We start from the raw sequence: 20,451 nt of genomic DNA on the forward strand, positions 1-20,451 counted from the left end.
TTCCTACCATGATGCTATACACCGACTATCACGAGCCTAGGTCGAGCTGTTTAGATTTGTGCCGCAATTCTGCATTTCCTCCCTATGCCTTGAGTTAAGGAGGGAATGTTCCCCCTTCTTTTACACCTCTTGACCTATGACCTTTGACCCCCCAGCTTCGACATCCCAACTCGTTTTGACGATCCCCCCCGACGTCCCGAATATCGTGACTGTACGTCGAGCGGTTAAGATTTGTGCCCAACTGTTGACGCACAGACGCACGGCCGGATGGACGCACGCTCATGTGATTCTACAAGCTGCATCTGACTGGTATGTCAGATGAGCTAACAAGGCAGAAATGCTTAGATGTCATGATTATTTTATTTGAGATACACGTAATGGTAGTGAGCGTATCTGGCAGTGGCCGCCGGTACTGCCTGGCTTAGTTATTCGTTATTCGAATCATTGCACTGGGCGTTTGACCACCCCGTAAAATCAAATTATTTTATCCCAGCAATGCACACAATTTAAATTGCCTTTTAAGTCTGAGTTGCAAGATAAAGATTGTACAGTGATTTTCTTAATTATAACCTGGTGGGAAACACACCTTTTTGCACTGATTTGTACTTGTCTAGCTCCGACTGAAGTCTTTTTTGCAAACTTTCCGCCATGGTTGTTTATGATGGAGGAGAGAGGAGAGAGTAAATTGTCTAGCAGTGCATTGCGCGTGCGTAATTTAATATCATTTTAAAATGCATTCTGGGTAATTTCTCCTGCTAAAAAGTGGAGCTATGGCGTCGTCTAGTCCAGGAGTCGAGTGGTCTGTCAGTGTAAAACCAATTTTAGCTGCTTCTTATGGAAGTTTCAACAAAAATGATGTGCCGGATTTGGTCAATGCGATTTCTAGAAGGTCTGTATGTGTGATAATGGAGAAAGAAACTAATGTCTCATTTTGAAATCGGAATTTTAATGACCATCAATCATAAGGTGCTCATTGCGGCCCGTATTTTGATGACGAATTGTCACTGTCAGTAAGGCTGAGAGGGTCTATGTCCCCCGGGGTACTGCCGGAAGGTACCCTGGGTACGGTCCGGTATACCGGAACATACCTTGGGAACTGATAATGATATGGTTAGGGTTAGGGAGTAGGCGTAGGCGACTCCCTAGACTCGTTAGTGGAGTAGGCGAGGTACGGTCCTGCACATTAGATAGTACCAGCAGAGCATATAAATCACATTGATTTATATGCTCTGCCTCCGGTACCAGCTGGATATGTTCCGGTATACCGGACCGTACCCAGGGTACGTTCCGGCAGTACCCTAAGGAACATAGACCTTCTCAGCGTCAGTAAGGCTGAGAGGGTCTATGTCCCCCAGGGTATACTGCCTCTGGTACCCTGAGTACGGTCCTGTATACCGGAACATACCCTGGTACTATCTAATATGCCGGACCGTACCTCGCCTACTCCACTAACGAGTCTTGGGAGTCGCCTACGCCTACTCCCTAACCCTAACCCTAACCATATCAAATATTTACCAGTTCTGGCAGTACCCTGGGGGACATAGACCCTATGAGCGTCAGTAAGCCTATAACATGTATAATAATATGTATTAGGACAGGTAGACCTTTTCCAAATCAATTAGCGAGTCAGCACATGTCTGTTATAAGAGTCAGGGTAGAGAAGGAAGAATTTAATGAGATTTCATGTATCAACCAGATGCTTGAACCGTGACGCGTACGGTAATCAAGGTAAACAGATCTTGAACAGAAAAACAAAATTAATGCAAATTGAATCGTATGCGTTTATGACAGACCAGTCATTCTTCATTACTAGTATTACTTCTGTGCTTACATGTGCAATTGTTTTCCAGTGAGAGTGAGATATTCAGTCACTCTGATGATGAAGAACCCTTCTATTCTGCGTTCACCGCACTCTCTGCTCATTACATAGGCTGCAATGCCGCAAATGGTAAACAATAAATACTAAATAGTACACGATCATAAAAAGTAATAATCAATAACTTCTATACAAAATATTCTAGCAAAAATAATAGGGAAGTAATTTAGTCTGCAAGTTAATGCAAACTTATTATTCCTGTCTTACAAATGTATGTGCAATGAGTGTGTTATATTCTTCTTATGCAATAGCTATTGTTTATATGGGTATTTAAACTGTAGTTATATTGATTTAACTTGTCATGTGCCACATGGCACATGATATGGCTTGCATAGAGTGTACAATGTGTTTTACATTTTCACATTTCCTTCGGCAGTTTGCAAAAGCTGGATGCCCGATGTTATGTCGGCATGCCGTGTTCTGATTCGCTTCTTCCTGCTAAGGCTGCGGGATCCTCACGAGCTGTGTGCAGTGTCACAGGTAAGATGATACCTTGTGCTTTTAGACAGTGCAGGGTTCGTAGCGGGTCTTCCAAAGTCTTATAAGTACTTATTTTGCCAAAAATAAAATAAGGGCCCTTATTAGTACTTTTGGTGAAATCTTAGAAAAGTACTTAATAGTCCTTGTTTTTTGCCAAAGGACCCTAGCTTTTATAAACTGTTCTCGACTTAGAGTAAGAATTGTTGTATATATAATACGGAATAATTAAATCTGCTGTGCAATTGTGTATATAAATATTATTAGTGTACTTTAATAGTCGGTGATCTGTCCGAAATCGCGTAAAAAACTCTTATTTTGGCCTCCAGAAAGGGTCTTATAAGTCCTTATTTCAACATGTGTCTTACTACTATGAACCCTGCAGTGGCAGTCGCGCGGTGTATAAGTTGCCTAAGATGGATGGACCGATATTTAGATCAGGCCAAAACAAAATATAGGTGTGGTCACGGTTTCCCGACCGACCCTAATTATTCCCAGCGACCCTAAACATTTTATTGTCAATTTTCTTTAAAGTCAAAGAAAAAAAAATGAATTGGATAGTTCCTGCTTCAAAAGGCACAACGCACATCCTTCGGACATGGTTCGTAAATAAAATATTTCAATAAAATAAAATGTTTTCCCTACCTACCTACCCTATTTTTTCCGGCCTGTAACGGTAACCACACATATATTTTGTTTTGGCCTCATTAGAGAGAGAGAGAGAGAGAGAGAGAGAGAGAGAGAGAGGGAGAGAGACAGAGAGAGATAGAAAATAGAAGTTCAGCTATATTATATAAACCTATTCTGCTATAGTATAGTATAGTAGTAGGTTAGTATATAACCTATACTATCTTAATATCTATTACAAGTGGTAAATATAGAATGCTCAAACGCAGTACCACTTAGCTAGGTGTCATGCCAGTCAGATGTATTGATGACGAGTGTTATTCAGCTGAATGTATGCGCTATGTGTACGCGTGAATTCGACTGCTGGCGCCATCTAGCAGCTGTCACAAACCATTCGTGACGTAAGTTACGCGTGTAATTCACCTGACAGTGATGTAGGTTTCAACGCTCCTAACAATGCGTTCCAGAAACAACTGGCCATCAGCATCAAGGCGCTGCACAAGGGCATCAGTCTGCTGCAGCGGACAGACGTGATAACGCTAACGAGCGTGATGAAGTCTGCAAAACTACCGCAGCACATCAAGACTCGTGGCGACGGTGGGTCGACGTGATCACGCGGGGTTTCATAATTACTCGACCGCCTGAAATGCTTTCCAATGATGATCCTGAGATCTATGCTCGCCATCTAAGATGGTTTCGATAATCTTAACACCGGGGTGATGTTACAAGTCCAATGAAATTATTAGTTTAAATAATATTTGTTATGTATAATTGATAATATGTTATTATAATATATGATATATTTTAATACATATATATATGATTCAATCATAATAATTATATTCAATGACGATATATTTATTATAAATTACATATTACGTCGTAACTATCCTTTAAGTTGCGACCCGATCCCCAAAATTCACCCGGCTGTGCCTTCCGCAGATAAGAATGACAAACCGGACGAGGAGAAGGAGAGGAAGGCATCTAAGAAGCTGTCTCGCGTCGACCCGGTCTCCTGCATGGTGGAGCAGCTGATGTCTCCCATCCGCGGCACGCGCCGCACCAAGTACAAGGAGGAGGTGGAGCCGATCAAGAGTGTGAACAGCGACGGCGACACGACGATCGTGCACATCACCGACCCGAGCCGCGAGATACAGGTGTGAAGTCTGCCCCTCCTCCGGCTGTGTGAGAAACACAGGTTCCGCATCCCCCCCCCTCCGGAAGTGTCTGAAATACAGGTGCCGTGCCCTACACCATTCGTACATCTTTTTCCACGTGTTTACAAAGTGTAGCTGAAAAGCAAGTGGCCCCGATCCATAATAATCCAATATTAATAATTATAATTATAATAATTAATCATAATAATTAATAATAATAATAATAATGATTTGATCGATAAGTAAGTTCACTTCGTCAAACCAAAATCTTCCTCATGACTCCCAGTCCCAACTTTCCGTGACGCCCTACGGACTCTAACTTCCCGCGATCAAACCGCCGACGACTCTCTATTCTCCTAAACGATTTTGTTTTCGTTTCGACTCCCGCTGCATTTAAAAAGTGTAGCTGAAAAGTAAGTGGACCCCGATAACCCTTCGCCAAACTAACATCCTCCTCATGGCACCCCATCTGACTTTCTCCGCAACACCCTAAAGCATGCGATCGGGCCATCGACGACGCTAGATTCGCTCCCGAAAAACGATTCCGATTTCTGTTCGACTCGCACACATTCTTCAGTTCTTTCCCATTTTTTCTTCTTCACATTCATTCTTTTTCCGCGACGTCCGAAAGCATCCAATCGAGCCGTCAAACCTTCGCCTCTAAACGATTTCGTTTTCGTTTCGACTCCCGCCGCCGCCGCAGACTCTCTTCATGGACAGCATTCTTACGGTGCTTCACGAGCTCAACGCGGGCGAGATCCTGCTGGACGTCTGCTGTGAGCTGACCCACCTGCGACGCTACATCGATCGCTGCCAGGAGGCGCTGGCCGGCGGCGCCTATGCCGTCCCGACGACCGTCGGAGAGGCCGTCAGCACGAGGAACAGGTCAGTGTGAGGTCGCGAGGTCGCAAAGAACAGGTCAGTGCGAGGTCATAAGGTCGCAAAGAACAGGTTAGTATGGGGTCACGAGGTCGCGAGGAACAGGTCAGTACGGGGTCGGGAGGTCGCAAGGAACAGGTCAGTGCAAGGTTGCAAGGTCACAAAGAACAGGTCAGTGCGAGGTCACAAAGAACAGGTCAGTGCAAGGTCACAAAGAACAGGTCAGTGCGAGGTCACAAAGAACAGGTCAGTGCGAGGTCACGAGGAACAGGTAGAGTTGGCGCGAGGAGTCTGCAGTGATTGATGTGTAACCTTCCCTTGTTCCTCCGCAGTCTGCAGTGATTGATGTGTAACCTTCCCTTGTTCCTCCGCAGTCTGCTGTGATTGACGAATAACCTTCCCTTGTTCCTCTGCAGTCTCTTGTTCTAGTCCATTGTTTCCTCCGTAGTCTGCAGGGGCTGATGAACGACCTTCACATCGTGTGGCGCGTTACCAGCATGCCGCTGCTCGAACCGATGACCTCTGCGCGTCTCCACAAGGTCGCGACCGTCGTCATGAGCTGCCTCTTCGCGTCCGTGTCCGTCGCCGCGAGCAACAGCGTTCTCGCCGTCGCCGCCGCCGCGCAGATCAAAGGTGCGAACATCCAGAAGGACGACGACGTGGAGCAGTATGCGATGAGCATCGTGCAGAAAAGCGTGAGTGTTAACCGGGCGCAGATTTAGACACGGCGTCGAAGGCGGACACGCCGCGCTTGCACATTCCTTACTGTGCCAACCAAACCTACCTACCTACCAGCATATATCGTGAATGCCACGTTGTGTATGTGCGTCTCGTTTTCACATGTAAAAAGTGCTGTTGAAATGTAAGTGGTATTTATAACTTTTATTTAAAGGAAATTTCTTGTCTTGTTGCCTATCAGATTTGCCTTGGTGCCCTAAAATTTCTTGTTAAACCGAATGTGTCATTTCCTTTTCTCTAAAATAATTAAAACTTCACATATATTTATTTGTGAATATAGTTTTGTATATTATAATAGTACCTGCCTGAAAAACGATTGTCTGTTGCTATTAATATAATATAATATAATATTAATATAATTATATAATATATATAATATAATATAATATTAATATAAGGGGGTGTGCAAAATAAGTGTTTCCACTTCATAAATGAAACATTTGTGATTTGTTTTCTAGCTTGACAACTACAATGCTGTTGCAACAGTGATAAAGAATTCTACCAGAGCTGGAGGCCACGTAAGTGAAAACTAAAATATTTATAAATCTTCTTTTCAAATGTCTATGTGTTGACTCCTCACAGAGGGAGCTAAATTACGTCCACATAATATAATGAATATAACAAATATTCCTGTCTTGCACAAAAAATAACATGCCCTCGTCTTCTCCCTCCCCTCTCCCCTGGCCTCACCTCCTCCCCCCATCCTCTGCTCTCCGTCACTCCTCCCCTCCTTTTCCTCCCTCCATTTCCCCTCATCACTCCTCCCTCCTCCTCTCCTCGTCTTCCTCAACACTCCGCCCTTCTATCAGCGTTCTCTCCTCACGCTCCCCACCTCTTCCTCACCTCTCCCTCCATCCTCCTCTCACCTCCTCCGCCCTCCTCTCGCTCCTCCCTCCTCCTTCCTCTTCCTCACTCTCCCGCTCTCTTCCTCTCTCCCTCCTACTCCCACCTCTTCCCCCTCCTCTCTCACCCTCCTCCCCTCCTCCTTTCCTCACCTCTTCCCCTCCTCTCTCCTCACCTTCTCCCTCCCCCTCTCCTCACCTCCTCTCTCCTCACACTCCTTCCCTGCGCCGCTCCTCACCCACCTGCCCCTCCCTCCTCTCCGCACCTCCTCCCCTCTCCCTCTTCCTCACCTGCCTCGCCCTCCTCCTCTCCTCACCTCCCTCCCCTCCTCCACCTCCTCCCATGCCTGCCCGTGGTGTGCGAGTGCTAACCCATGGTCTCGGTTCCTTCTCGTGGAAGAGCCTGCAAACTTCCACATGAACGCCCGTGGATTGCTGCTCGTCGGACTACAGCACATCATGGGCGACACGCCGGCGGCGGTCTCGAGCGCGGCAAGGGCGAAGGAAACACAAAGAACAGCTTCGCCGGCGAAGAAGGATCCGGCGCCGGGCAGGTCGTCGAAGCACGCAAAAAGGGCGTGAGCTTCCGGATTTAACGGAATGTTGTGCACGGGGGCGGGGCACGCGAACGTCTGTATGGCCGTCTGCCGCGCCGATTTTCTCAATAGCAAAACTGCGTGTCAGCAAAATGCATGGAGCCAAAACTGGTATAGTCTTAAAAGTGATGTACGGTCAAAACCGTTGGAAGTTTAGTAAAAGAAACTTATACCAAAAGGTGAAAATTTATGGGGACAGGTGTTGCGTTGTATAAGGCAGTATGGTCTGAATCTCTATGTAATGTATCATCAAAGTAGTAATAACACAAGGTGGACAGCCGATTCCCGGCATTTTTAAACTGATTGTTTGCATTCAAAATTTGCCACCAATTAACGAAGCAAGTGATATAACGTGCCTCAGCTATTATGACCACTAAATCACGCACCTTCCGTGAGTTACTGATATTCGTTTACATATATTTGTATAGCAGTATTGCTGCTAAGATCTTAATCTTAGCACGAACTGAATGTCGGCACAACATCTTACCTGCTATTGTGTGAGGTGTTTAAGACAAATTTGAACTATAGTTGGCAGCAATATTTACAACGGGACCGATAGGGAAAGTACTTGACTTACCTGCGCGCTGCGTAATGTGATACTTACTGCAATACTACAGAGAATATTGTTATATATTCGTATCATTACTATGTAAGAAGTATGTCAAATTTCTTGGTCGTTGCGATCACAATAACTGAGCGCGTCTCGCGGTCCTCACGAGATCAAAAGTCGGAACATTTAGATTGTCTCTCAACCCTATCGGGGCACGAATGATTTGGAAAACAAGTCCAGTTGCTAAATATTGGCGCCACTAGTAGCTTCAAAATTTGTCTTAACACTCGCACACATAGCGGAAATTGTGTGAATCAGCCTCATGCACAGATTACGATTTACAAGCAATACGCTAGCAAACTATATGATAAACGTAATATTCAGTACACGAAGAGTGAGTGGATTAGTGGTCATAATAAAGCTGAAGGAACTATACACTGGCTTCTTTATTGGTGCGCAAGTTTGTAAGAAAAATTCGTGTTAAAATGCGGAATCGAGTGTCTCACTCGTGTGTTATTATCTACTCTTCGATATCATGTGAAGGTACCAGTGTTTAGAAGGCCTATACGTAGCTCTTGCATCAAAGGTAATGCACTTGATGACGTATTGATGATGTATATATCGTGTGTAGGCACCAGTGTTTGGGAGTGCTCTCTCTGGCTCTCTCCTCTCTCCTCTCTCCTCTCTCTCTCTCTCTCTATATATATATATATATATTTATTTATTTATATGTATATATCGTGTGTAGGCACCAGTGTTTGGGAGTGCTCTCTCTGGCTCTCGCGTCGAAGGCGATACACCTGATGAGCTCTCTGATGGAGGATCTGTCTGTGGAGTGCTTTGCGACGGAGGAGGAGGCCAGCCTGCCGGCGGCGGAGCTGGGCAGGGTGGTGGATACCTACACAGCGTGGCAGCGCATACGGCTGCTGCGCAATGACGTCCACATGACCAACCTGCTCTTCTCACTGTTCACGACCGCCTACAGGAAGGTGAGCTGTCTGTCACGTATTATGTATATATTATTTATTATTATTATTATATATAAATAATATATATATATATATATATGATAGATAGATATATACATAGATTGTGCAATTATCTCAAATTTAGGTAGGTCCTAACCCAATTTAAAGTTTGTTTTTTAAAAGAAAATTGTTTGATGTGTAAAATGCGGGAGAAAATCAGTTTAGAGAGCAAGTTGCTTTTGTTTAGGCCATGCCAAAATCATGTAAATGATCAGTTGTTTTAGAGTAACTGTTCTGACTACTGAAAATCCGACAATTATATTTTTTTGTGAAATATCAAGTTTAAATGCGTGTGTTTGACTAGTTTGATTGCTACTGTTGTTCATACTTGACTTCGATTCATCTCATGTTAGGCTTGCATGCTGAAGAAACAACACAAAGGCAGCGATGAGATAGAGACTGCGAGCACTTCAGATTCAAACACGTTCTACGAAGATGATTTCAGTAGTTCAGAGGGTAGCAGCGCAGAAGAAGGTATGCTATACTCGAGGGGGGATTCGAATATTAACTTTGAACAACACTTTATGTATAGGATATGTAGGATTCATACACAACATTGTATTTATGGGGAATAATGGAGGCAGAGCAGGTAGGGCAGTGACGATGCTTTATTCACGTACGTTCCTTGTAAAATAAATTTTTTGAATTTATGAACTTTTTAATCTTGGACCAGGCTAGCTATGGGAGTTTGTTAAGACTCTGCCTTCACTTGCAGATGAGGATAGCGAACCGATATTCGGCCACTGGTTTGAGGAGACTGTTTCGCAGCATGGCCGGGAGCCCACTGCTCCCGCCATCCCTCCTCCACCGAGCACGGAGGGTGGCAAGTCTAACAAGCAGCGTGGAGACTCACCGATCGTGCTCATCGACTTTGACAGAAGGGAACCGGAAGGGGTATGTAGGATTTATCTGTATCCTTTTATTCTTATTCTTGATTTTTCCTTTTTTCTTTTCTTGTTTTTTCTTCGTGCTTCTTGCTTCTTTCTATTTTTTATTCTTTATTTTATATTTTCTTTTTTCTTTCTTCATTCTTCTTTCTTCTTTTTATTTTTTATTCTTTATTTCATCTTTATTCGTTTATCTATATTGTATTTATCTTTTATTCATGGATGGTGACCATACAAACCTATACAATGTACACATGTATATTGTGTAGATATGTTTATGCTATCGCTCAATCATCACATTGTAGCTAAATGAGCTAAGCTATTTTAGCTAATTTAGCTAAGTTGGGTAAAAACATCTTATGTATTAATAGATTTTTGTTTTTTGACAATCGAAAGGAACGATTTAAAAAATAGGTGGTTTTATTATTTAGTTTTGATTGTGAAAAACGTCTGCTTTTTTGCTTTTAGTATATGACGTTAGCAACCGATGTTATGCTGTTTATGAATCAGCATTTCCTGAACTCGAATCATTCTGAGATACAGGAATATGTCAGGTAATCAGGAAAACTGACATCGTCTTTAATTATGTTTTTACATTGCAATGTAAGTAAGCCCTTCACACAAATTTATTTCCAGAAACAGGACTAAAACATCTAATTGTATTAAGCAAATTTATTATAAAATATTTTAAATGCTTGTATTTTTCATATGAGGATATCACATATGCATATTTTATGGGTGGAGCTCATGATGAAGGATTGCCATCTATACTGCTCAGCCCTGAAATGCTTTTGCAATTTGCCTCCATACTATAATATTGGGGCCAGCACTAACATTTAAGGGCGAGTTTAAATATTTATCTCCACTTTGGCCCAAGTTGCTGTTTATGCATCATTCAGGAAAATGTGCAGAATAACGACGAATGCTTCGAGCTTTACCGAACGGGAGCGAATTTTATTATAGGACATCATTTGGAGAGCCCCACATGGCCAGCTTAGCCTGTGTGATCCGAGATCTGGACAGGGATACAAACAGAGAGAGCTGTGAGTTTTAGCACTTTAAGTTTCCTTAATGTTCAATTGAAACTTCAATATTGTGATCATACAAAAGAAATTTACCTTCACCTATGACGAGTAGATATTTCTATCCTCTGTCTTCCCCATACGTGACATGAATACTTACATGAATAGTCAGTCACATGAATGCGTCTAGCTAGACTCAAATATAAAAAAAATGTTAGTGCCAGGCACGTTCCAATATACAGTTTAATTTATGCTAGCTGTCACTTCTGTGGAATGGACATTTGCACATGTCTGTAAAGGGAACTTTGTGTTTCCTTCGAGTGACAGTTAAACAAGGAAACCACTGTAATAGTGTGGACACCTGCTTGTAAAAGATACTTGGCAGCTCTTTCGAGTGCCTCATACAAGTGTTTAGGTGCGCCATACACGATACCTTGTATTTATTGTAAGATGTCGTTGCAGCGAACGCGTGCCACGTTTGTGAAGACTTCAGCAGTGCACTTGCAAAGTTCAACCACAACCTCATCGCAACGGGCCTGCTAACCGAAGCGCACCAGGTATGGTAGCAGGGTGTGAGACTGCAGCTAACACCATGTGAGCTGCAGACTCACCATGTACAGCAGTAGTTGTCTCTAGACGTTTGTAGCTGTGATGCTATCCTATCCAATCTCCTCCTTCGATTGGCATGAGCGTGTGTGAGCACGATGTGTTTATTCGATGCGGTGACGTAATACGCATGCTTTGCTCGTATGCAATCTGTCGGTGTGTGCACAACACACGTGCACTCAGAGCTCTAATGCTTCACGTCTTGGCTTCCGTTCAAAATCCGCTGATCTCGGTTTCTCTTTCGTGCCGGACGGTCGAAGCGTTCATTTGTTTTCTCGCCGTAATTCTTCGTCTCACGCATGTGTGTGTGTGTTTTTCTTCAGGACGTGATCTTAGGTTGTAATCTTGCCATAATTCTTCGTCGTGTGTTTTTCGTTAGGACGTGATCTTAGGTTGTAATCTCGCCATAATTCTTCATCTCACGCGTGTGTTTTTCGTTAGGACGTGATCTTAGGTTGTAATCTTGCCATAATTCTTCGTCGTGTGTTTTTCGTTAGGACGTGATCTTAGGTTGTAATCTTGCCATAATTCTTCGTCGTGTGTTTTTCGTTAGGACGTCATCTTAGGTTGTAATCTCGCCATAATTCTTCATCTCACGCGTGTGTTTTTTGTTAGGACGTGCTGCTCACGCAGCTGGGAGTGAGCCTGATGTCGAAGGCAGACTGGCCCCTGCAGGTGTTCCCACGCACGCTCGCCGTTCTCGCTCAGGTGAGTTGTTGTTTTTCCGCCGAAGCCGCAAACTTCACCCGAGGCTGGCTTCTCCCGGACAAGTGGGTCTGCCGCCGGAAAAGTTACCGCACACTTTTTTTCTAGAGTGGTAAAGGTGGTAGAAAAGACAATTTTGTGCCGCGTGTTCGCTCGGGGTTTGCTGTGGGTGTTTTGCTGTTATGGTGGTTAGACTTACTAAAGGCACCCCGCGTGGTGTGAGAAAGCATGTGAATCCGTGGGTATAAATGTAAACATCTGTCTATTCATTTCGGAAAACCTCGGAACTCACGCAGAAAATTTGGTTCACGACTGCCTCTACCCGATAAACGAGCAACACACTAGGCAAAATGCAGAGTAGCGAATCCTTGTTAAACTTGACTCTTATACACGTAATCAAACGTGCAGCTATCGCGATAAAGGCATCTTAGCCTAGCTACTTTACGGAGTGAAACCTGTTTAGGAACTGAGCGCCTATGCAAAGTAGCGGATCCTTGTTAATCTTGACTCCCGTACAATAGACCCTCAATGCATAGACGTACGTGCAGCTATAGCGGTAATCATGGTAAAGGCATCTTAGCCTAGCTAATTTACCGAAACCTGTGTTATTGTCCAAGTGCATAATCCGTCCTGGCGCGCGCAGGTGCTCATACTGTGGCAGCAGAGAGATCGCGATCAGCTGAAGTGGGACAGCGAGGTGGTGATTGTCAACATCTTGGAGCGATTCCTCGACGCGCTGCGGTGCGGCGCGCTCAATCAGGACGCACTGCAGGTGGAGGACATGGAAGGTAACGAGCGACAGTCAACTCGCAAGAAAACAACTACCGTGTAACCTCGATTCTCTGCTTAGCTCGGGAGAAGCAAAGTGGCGCTGTCTCTTAATGTAACGATCTTCACAGACGCATAATTTTTCGTATAACCGCACGATCGGCAGTCTCTGTTCGAGGCTTGCGGGAAAACGACGGTGTAGCCTCGAATGTCTACTTAGCTCGTGAGAAGCAACGCAGCGTTTGCCTCCAGGGATGCAATGATTGCCCCGCGTTATTGTGTGCATGAGCTTCGACACACGTTGTCACATTCGCGCGAAGCTGAGCCGCCTGTTCCTGCTGGCATGCTAGTGCGGCTGCCGATGCACCAACAAATGGCTTCGTGCGCGAGACGGTGTAGCGAGATGTCTCGTCTCGATGAGACATGGCGCGGTTGGCGTCTCGACGTGACGAACTTCGTGGGCTCATAGTTAATCGTATTGAGTACGTCGGAAGTCTCTGTCGACGAGGACTAGTGGGAAACGGTGTTGCCGTGTTGTTGCAGACGTGAACGTGGAGCATCTCCAGCTGCTGCTCTTCTTCTTCCACACGCTGCCTCGCATGCAGAAGAAAATGATCGTTATCAAGTGTGGACACCTGATGGTTGAATTCGGAGAGCTAGACAAAAGGTAATGCTGTCCCCCCCCCTCTACGTCCACAAGTAGAGCGATAAAATAATAGTCTAGATAAATAAATCATTAATCATCATCATGCTTGTCTGTGATACTCGAGATTACTATTCTATTATCTATATTATTTATTACTATTAGTTTTTCTATTGTATTAGTTATTAAATCTTTTAAATAGGTACAAGTATTTCAATGTACATTGACAATATTGAAATGTGTTATGCTTGGTGATAATTCCCTAATTTGTGTGACATATTGATTAGTATGTGCATAGCACTGCAATAAATGTTCATGTGTTCTTGCCGTGACCTGATAATTTTGCAACATCGCTAATACAAATTTAAATATAATAGAGTACATGGTTCGCACAGTCCTTGAATTTGAGGGGAGTCTTTGAAAAGTACTTGAATTTAGTAAATGTTGATTTTGTGCTTGAAAAGTCCTTGAATTTCATGAAAATGTCCTTGAATTTTTAAAAAGAATTATTGCCTGTAATAAAAAGAAATTTTGTACCATCAATAATGTGTAAACCTCAATAAAAATTGTGTTAAATGAGCTTAAAAAGCTATAGACACGATAGACAGTTAAATGATGATCACAAATTACAGTAAGTCACTAAAATCAGTCAGTAAATCAAGGTATGTCACAGTGACAGTGTTTAGAAGGGTTTATTAATGTGATCCAGGTAAGTTTTAGAGGTGACATGCAGTGATTAAGAATGGGGTTATTAAATTAATCCAGGTATGTTTTGTTCTGTGTATGAATTCCGATTAAATGTCTGATAAAATGTCCTTGAATTTCCGATAAAATGTCCTTGAAAAGTCCTTGAAAAGTCCTTGAAAAAAATTTCTGTCCTGTATGAACCATGGAGTATTAAGTACTCTAATACACTAATACATTATAATTACACTAATTTAAATTAAATTCATAACGTCATTCTGTCTCGCATCCTTACAGCTTCCTGGAGGGGAGTGTGCATCCTCACATCACTCGATTCGTCCTGCTGTTTGAATACCTGCTGCACAACTTCTACGCCGCACCTCTGGCCCTTACCGAACAGGTACGAATGACCTCACAGCGGGTTTGAACGGTTACTACTGGTCACGGTCAATGATTCATGACATAATACTCGAGGCTTGTTCATGTTTCGCAACACCTACACCGGCAACGATCGTGGACTGGGCGCGATGTTACTATACAAGGATGTCAACGTTTTTAAAAAAAAAAAACATTTTAAAAATCACGTGTGAATTCAAACGTAAGTAATAGAAAGGACTGCATTGTGCCACGTATTTCCCATGTATGGTAATACGTAGATCGCCCACGTATGTGTCGTGCTAGGTTTGCGGCGATGCTATTTTAGGTGCAGTGGAATCTATTCACGTATTACACATGGATGTCAACGTTTTTTTAAATATTTTTAAAAAAATTACACGTGAAATCCAACGTTAAGTAATAGAAATGACTGCAGCGTGCGATTTTCCACGTACGGTTGTACAATGTTTGCGGCGACGTTATTCTAGGTGCAGTGGAATCTGTTCACGTACCAGACGAGCGGTCAGCTGATGTCGACGGCGGCCGAGGCGGAGAACGTGCTCGCGCAGGCTAAGATCAAGCTGCATTTCCCCTGCAAGGAAGTGGAGGACAGCTACAGGAAGAACATATCGTGTTGCGACGGACCCGGTAAGTGCAGTGTCATACACCGTCAGGGAAAAAATTTAAATTTATTTTTCGGGGGCTACTTTTCAAGCTCGCGTGCATGAAAATAGCACTCTAAAATTTGGTTTGCATTGAACGCTATGCAAATTTACGGGGGCTCTTTTTGGCATTTCGGGGGCTAAATCGCCCCGAGCCCCCGTGTATTTTTTTCACTGTACACCGTGCACACTGGAGGTAAATCCTGTCATACGCTGTGTGTGCACGAGTTGTATCAGTGCCTAGTCCACTTAAAACATGTCCCTTTGGTTCTTCCCCCCCGGATGGCATAATGAAGGTGTTAAATTTTAACATGGTTTGGACAGAAAGTGCACGTGGATGCCCTCCTTTCTTGCTTTGGTCTCCTTGAAGATTAGATGACCCCCGTGGAAATTTCTTCGCTGTTAAAATTACTGCCTTGTAACAGTAATTATATTTCAACAACAACCCCAGTCTAAGCAACACTAATCTTGTTCTTTCCTACCTAGGTGCAGCGATGAAGCCCAGGTTTTATCATATTTGTTCTACCGACTTCAACATGCATAAAACCCCTCACATAGACGGACTGGTAAGTAAAACGAGAGGCATGATGACTTACATCATCACTAGTAAATTTACACAATTTACTGTACTTTACAAGTGGTTTTACCGTGTGTGAAAATACGGTGGTCGACCGTAGTGCTACACTATAAATGGTGTGTATCACTGTCAAACTTATCTTGGTCATTACCATTGACCTATGTAATAGTTGTAAGTAAGGTAATTTTTAATCATTTTTAATAATTGGCCATTACGACATCGACTGACACTTTAAACATGCAAGAGAATTAATTTCACTTGTTTTCTAATCACATTTCGCAATACACATTTGCGATTAAATAAAACTACGAATTTACCCGACATTCGAATGTCGGCAGCCTCGCAAGTGGAGCCTGTACGCGCGCACTGTTTTACCTCAGCTACCTACTCGCTGTGCAATGATTGCATGGTTGCCTGCTTGCTGTGCAATTGATAGAATGGCTGCCTACTTGCTGTACAATGCTGTTTCACCTCGGTTGCCTACACTCATCGGGCGACGATTGAAACGTTGCCTCTGCTTCTCGTTGCGCAGGGAGCGACGACGCTCATGTCCGGCAAGGACCAGCTCGACTACAACCGCTTCTACGAAGCCTGCATGACGATGCTGAACGTGGGCGTAAACTACGGCAGCAAGCAGCAGCAGCAGCAGCAGCAGCAGCAGCAGCAGCAGCAGCAGCAGGCGGGGGAGACGACGACGACGACGACGACGACGACGACGACGACGAGTGGCAAGCCCTCGCTGCTGGTACGTACGAAGAGCGGCTAGGTCGATTCACCGTTCGATAGTCGAGTTTATGTTATTTAGTATAGTATATCATATAGTATAGTATTTAGTATATGATTTTCGCGGGTCGTAGGTGATGGCAGATGACGTGGGGACGGCAGCTCTGCAGAGATTGATAGATATATCTGACGGCGACTGACTGGTAGCTCTGGCTAATCGTTGTTGTTCTAGAGACGTATATGGTTGGACGTTTTAACGACAGTGATTAGTGGCAGTGAAGTGGCGTGATGTCAGCATTTAGGATGCACGTGTGAAAAACTGAATTTGCGCCTAGCCTGCAATAATGTTGCGATCCTAGCAACAGTATCACATCGTGACCTCATGGCAGGCTGTTTCATAGTTATTGATGTGTTTTGTAGGGTGCCTGCTTCCTGCAGTATCACTTCATGACAGCGTGGCGTCTCATGGCCTGCCTGCCACCGTCCATCAAGTACATCGAGAGCCTCAATACGGACAGCCTTCCGAGCGACGGAGCGCACCTGTTAAACCTGCTACGCTGGGCACCAAGGCTCGCCCATAGAGCATTCAACACGTGGACCAAGGTCTGGAAACAGGGGGTTATCTGCTCACGTATCAATTGTCAGGAGTAGTGTGAAATGATGATGGGTATAAGTAGCCGTAATGTTAGCGAGTAGAAAGTTTGTATTGAATTGCTGTCTGTGCTGTATTTTTTTTCACGAGGTGTTAGGTTTGGCAAATGTCTAATCTCTGAATGTTTTGTTAAGTTGTAAATGTTTTCGAAATTTAGAAAAGTACACTTGAAATTAGGATATAGGTGTCCTGCCACCCTTTTTTTCATCAGAATTTTGTCATTCCTGCAAAGTATTAGGGATTTTAAGAAAAGCCATGGAATATACATTTATTTTGGGATTAGTCACAACACATCGCTCACATTAGCTGGTTCGGGCAGTTTGCCCAACTTCAAGAACAAGTCAGATCTTGCTAGGCCAGCAGGGAATTCTGTTGGTTTGGCAACAGGCCCTGGGATGACTGTGGGAAACTGTTATTAAGAGTGCTAACTAAGACTACGTCTGCTGCAGGATTACCTCGTGAAGCAAGGTCTCACAAACACCGATGCTGAGCTTCTGGTTCAGAACTCCAGCAAGGCTTGCAATAGTGTCAGCTTCGATATCAAACTCACAGAGATGTTTGTCGCGAAACAGGTATTTCACATAAATATCTCGAGTCGTATAGATAAATATATACATATAGAGATCAAAAATAGAATAGTAAATATAATAATTCTATATATATATATATATAATCATAATATTATACATGTATAATTAAATATAAACATTATATAGTAAATATTAATTATAAATATAAAGGAAACATGTATTGTAAAAAAAAAACATTGTATACATTGTTAATTTAATACATATGTATAAAAATTCATCTTACAAATGATGCTACGCCCCGCACTTGCAGCTGTCGTTGTTTCCCGGTTGCCATGCCAACACCATCGTCGCCCCGGAGCGTCTGCCTAGTCTGATGGATGTCTATCTGCTGGACGCCGTCATCGCCAAAGTACACGTCTCGCTTGACGACAGCTTCTCAAAACCCGCGGTGAGAGACGTTCACTTGTTAGTGGGGAGTCGAGATTGCCGTCCGATAGACTCAGTGCCTCTTAAACTGGTGAATGGTTCACCCAAGGGTGAAGGAAATTTGGGGTGGGGGGTGGATGAAAATCGGTGAAAAACATCAGGAAATTTTGTCGTGGGTGAATGAAATTTTGTGATAAAGACTCGAGGGTGAATGACACTGAAATAGTTTAAGAAGCACTTGTAAAAACGGTCAGTGATACGTGAGGGCGTTGCTGCGAGGGTCAGTACGTGTGGAAGGGAATTGGTTTATGTGATGTTCTCTGTGGTAAAGATAGATAGTATCCTATTTCGTAGTGATGCTATTGTTGAATCTTTTGTTTCCGTTTCTGTTCTCTGCAGTAAAGCTATAGGGTGACATTTTGTAGTGATGCAATTGTTGAATCTTTGTTTTCGTTTCTAGCCTGACAGCGATCCTCAGAACGTGGTGGAGGCAGCACAAAGGCTGCTGCCTCCTATATTCACTCTCATCGACACCTACCGAGCATTCATCAGGTATTCCATCGTCACTCCTATCAAATTAGATTCAAGATGAATAAATCTTAACTATAATAATATAATATAATGTAAATGTTACTAGTATTGATACGAGTGTAATTCTGAAACTCTCAGTACACCACTAATGTCTAGTTTTAGTCGATTTTCTCAAATGAATTTAATTTATTAAAATGTGTTGAAGTTTGCGAGGTATTTTTTTTCGCTTAATGCTGTTCATCTTTTGTCCGTGCGTGAACGTCCCTCGCGACGGGACGAATTGCGTTTGTTTGAGCGAGACACAAGCAGCCCCCATGTTTTCCTCTATCAGAAGTTTTCCTCATTCAGAAGATTTTCTCAGTCAGAAGCTTTCCTCATTCAGAAGATTTCCTCAGTAAGAAGTTTTCCTCAGTAAGAAGTTTTCCTCATTCAGAAGATTTTCTCAGTCAGAAGCTTTCCTCATTCAGAAGATTTCCTCAGTAAGAAGTTTTCCTCATTCAGAAGATTTTCTCAGTCAGAAGTTTTCCTCATTCAGAAGATTTTCTCAGTCAGAAGTTTTCGGGCCTAATTTGGCACACACGAGTAGCACAGCCGCGGCCGTCCCCGAACGCAATCCGAAACTGGTCTCGAAATCCACACGAAATCCACACGAAACACATCGCGCGAGTCGTGAAAGAACTCTCTCTCTCTCTCTGCAGGTCTAGCCTGCTGCAGCAGCCTCCGTCGCAGGGCGCCGCGGCGACGGCAGCGTACGCGTGACACGACTCGTGTAACCGCGTCTTTCTCTGCAGGTCTAGCCTGCTGCAGCAGCCTCCGTCGCAGGGCGCCGCGGCGACGGCAGCGTACGCGTGACACGACTCGTGTAACCGCGTCTTTCTCTGCAGGTCTAGCCTGCTGCAGCAGCCTCCGTCGCAGGGCGCCGCGGCGACGGCAGCGTACGCGTGACACGACTCGTGTAACCGCGTCTTTCTCTGCAGGTCTAGCCTGCTGCAGCAGCCTCCGTCGCAGGGCGCCGCGGCGACGGCAGCGTACGCGTGACACGACTCGTGTAACCGCGTCTTTCTCTGCAGGTCTAGCCTGCTGCAGCAGCCTCCGTCGCAGGGCGCCGCGGCGACGGCAGCGTACGGCGTCGCGCTGAGCATCGCTCGCACGCGCGTCGCCGTCAAGCTGTCCGACCTCAACATGGGCATCGTCGGATACTTCCCGCAGTCGCTGCGAAACACGCTCGACAAGTGGAAGGGCAGCGGCTCGTCCGATTTCCCAGCGATCGGCGCCTGGGTGCGTAGGGGCGTGGCATGGGTGGAGGTGTGGGTGGGGGCGTGTGTTGGAGGGTGTGGGTGGGAGTGTATGTTGGAGGGTGTGGGTGGGGGTGTGTGTTGGAGGGTGTGGGTGGGAGTGTATGTGTGTGGGTGTGTACGTGTGCGTGTGTACGTGCGAGCGTGCGCTTGCATGTGTGTTTGTATGCGTGTGTATGTGTGTGCGCGCGCGCATGAGTACGTAATCACCACTGATTATTTACTCTTCGCTCTCCCTTGCAGAAGAACGCGTTTGCGAACGACAACCTGCCGTCTGTGAGCTACGCGTCGGCGATCACCACCGCGCACATCGCCACCGTGTCCGGCCAGCCCCTGTTCTGCTGTGGGGCGTCCCTCAAGCACGCGCTGCACGCTCTCGTCTGCCTGTGCAGCGACCTCACGACGTACGTACGCGCCGGCCGTTCGATCGGCCGACATTCCCGTCCTCGCGGCCGGGGGGAATTCACACCGTGGTTGTGTCTGTCTGTCTGTCTGCCTCTCTCTATCTCTGCATTTCTCTCTGTGTGTGTGTGTGTCTCTCTCTCTCTCTCTCTCTTGCTCTCTCTCTCTCTCTGCTCTCTCTCTCTGTGTGTGT

General features: G+C 44.7%; 3 protein-coding genes across 3 annotated transcripts in view; 2 read left to right on the forward strand and 1 right to left on the reverse strand.

The window, feature by feature from the left end:
- The window catches only part of LOC106811412 (prefoldin subunit 6-like), an 8,030-nt gene extending 7,348 nt beyond the window's left edge, over window positions 1-682 (reverse strand). Inside the window, exon 1 of the mRNA XM_014815000.1 lies at window positions 587-682. Coding sequence (XP_014670486.1) covers window positions 587-650 — 64 coding nt within the window. The 5' untranslated portion in view covers window positions 651-682. The remainder of the gene's footprint in view (window positions 1-586) is intronic.
- A 133-nt stretch (window positions 683-815) lies between these two features.
- On the forward strand, window positions 816-7,029 carry LOC106811415 (E3 ubiquitin-protein ligase UBR4-like; the record flags this gene model as incomplete). Its single annotated transcript, XM_014815002.1, is given in 9 exon segments — window positions 816-889; window positions 1,851-1,948; window positions 2,253-2,356; window positions 3,448-3,577; window positions 3,923-4,137; window positions 4,841-5,022; window positions 5,465-5,711; window positions 6,213-6,272; window positions 6,997-7,029. Coding segments are annotated over 7 exon segments (945 nt in total). The 3' UTR covers window positions 7,018-7,029.
- Window positions 7,030-7,055: 26 nt separating this feature from the next.
- Window positions 7,056-20,451, forward strand: part of LOC106811409 (E3 ubiquitin-protein ligase UBR4-like) — a 17,337-nt gene continuing 3,941 nt past the window's right edge. Inside the window, exons 1-22 of the mRNA XM_014814998.1 lie at window positions 7,056-7,174; window positions 8,491-8,731; window positions 9,124-9,244; window positions 9,486-9,664; window positions 10,126-10,211; window positions 10,621-10,700; window positions 11,142-11,236; window positions 11,901-11,993; window positions 12,634-12,778; window positions 13,302-13,425; window positions 14,383-14,485; window positions 14,949-15,108; window positions 15,609-15,688; window positions 16,232-16,444; window positions 16,843-17,025; window positions 17,524-17,646; window positions 17,915-18,052; window positions 18,491-18,582; window positions 19,260-19,310; window positions 19,446-19,496; window positions 19,632-19,839; window positions 20,100-20,260. Coding sequence (XP_014670484.1) covers window positions 7,056-7,174; window positions 8,491-8,731; window positions 9,124-9,244; window positions 9,486-9,664; window positions 10,126-10,211; window positions 10,621-10,700; window positions 11,142-11,236; window positions 11,901-11,993; window positions 12,634-12,778; window positions 13,302-13,425; window positions 14,383-14,485; window positions 14,949-15,108; window positions 15,609-15,688; window positions 16,232-16,444; window positions 16,843-17,025; window positions 17,524-17,646; window positions 17,915-18,052; window positions 18,491-18,582; window positions 19,260-19,310; window positions 19,446-19,496; window positions 19,632-19,839; window positions 20,100-20,260 — 2,846 coding nt within the window. The remainder of the gene's footprint in view (window positions 7,175-8,490; window positions 8,732-9,123; window positions 9,245-9,485; window positions 9,665-10,125; window positions 10,212-10,620; window positions 10,701-11,141; window positions 11,237-11,900; window positions 11,994-12,633; window positions 12,779-13,301; window positions 13,426-14,382; window positions 14,486-14,948; window positions 15,109-15,608; window positions 15,689-16,231; window positions 16,445-16,842; window positions 17,026-17,523; window positions 17,647-17,914; window positions 18,053-18,490; window positions 18,583-19,259; window positions 19,311-19,445; window positions 19,497-19,631; window positions 19,840-20,099; window positions 20,261-20,451) is intronic.

The sequence above is a fragment of the Priapulus caudatus genome, unplaced genomic scaffold (genome assembly GCF_000485595.1).
Source record: "Priapulus caudatus unplaced genomic scaffold, Priapulus_caudatus-5.0.1 Scaffold536, whole genome shotgun sequence".
In the NCBI taxonomy this organism is placed as follows: Eukaryota; Metazoa; Priapulida; class Priapulimorpha; order Priapulimorphida; family Priapulidae; genus Priapulus; species Priapulus caudatus.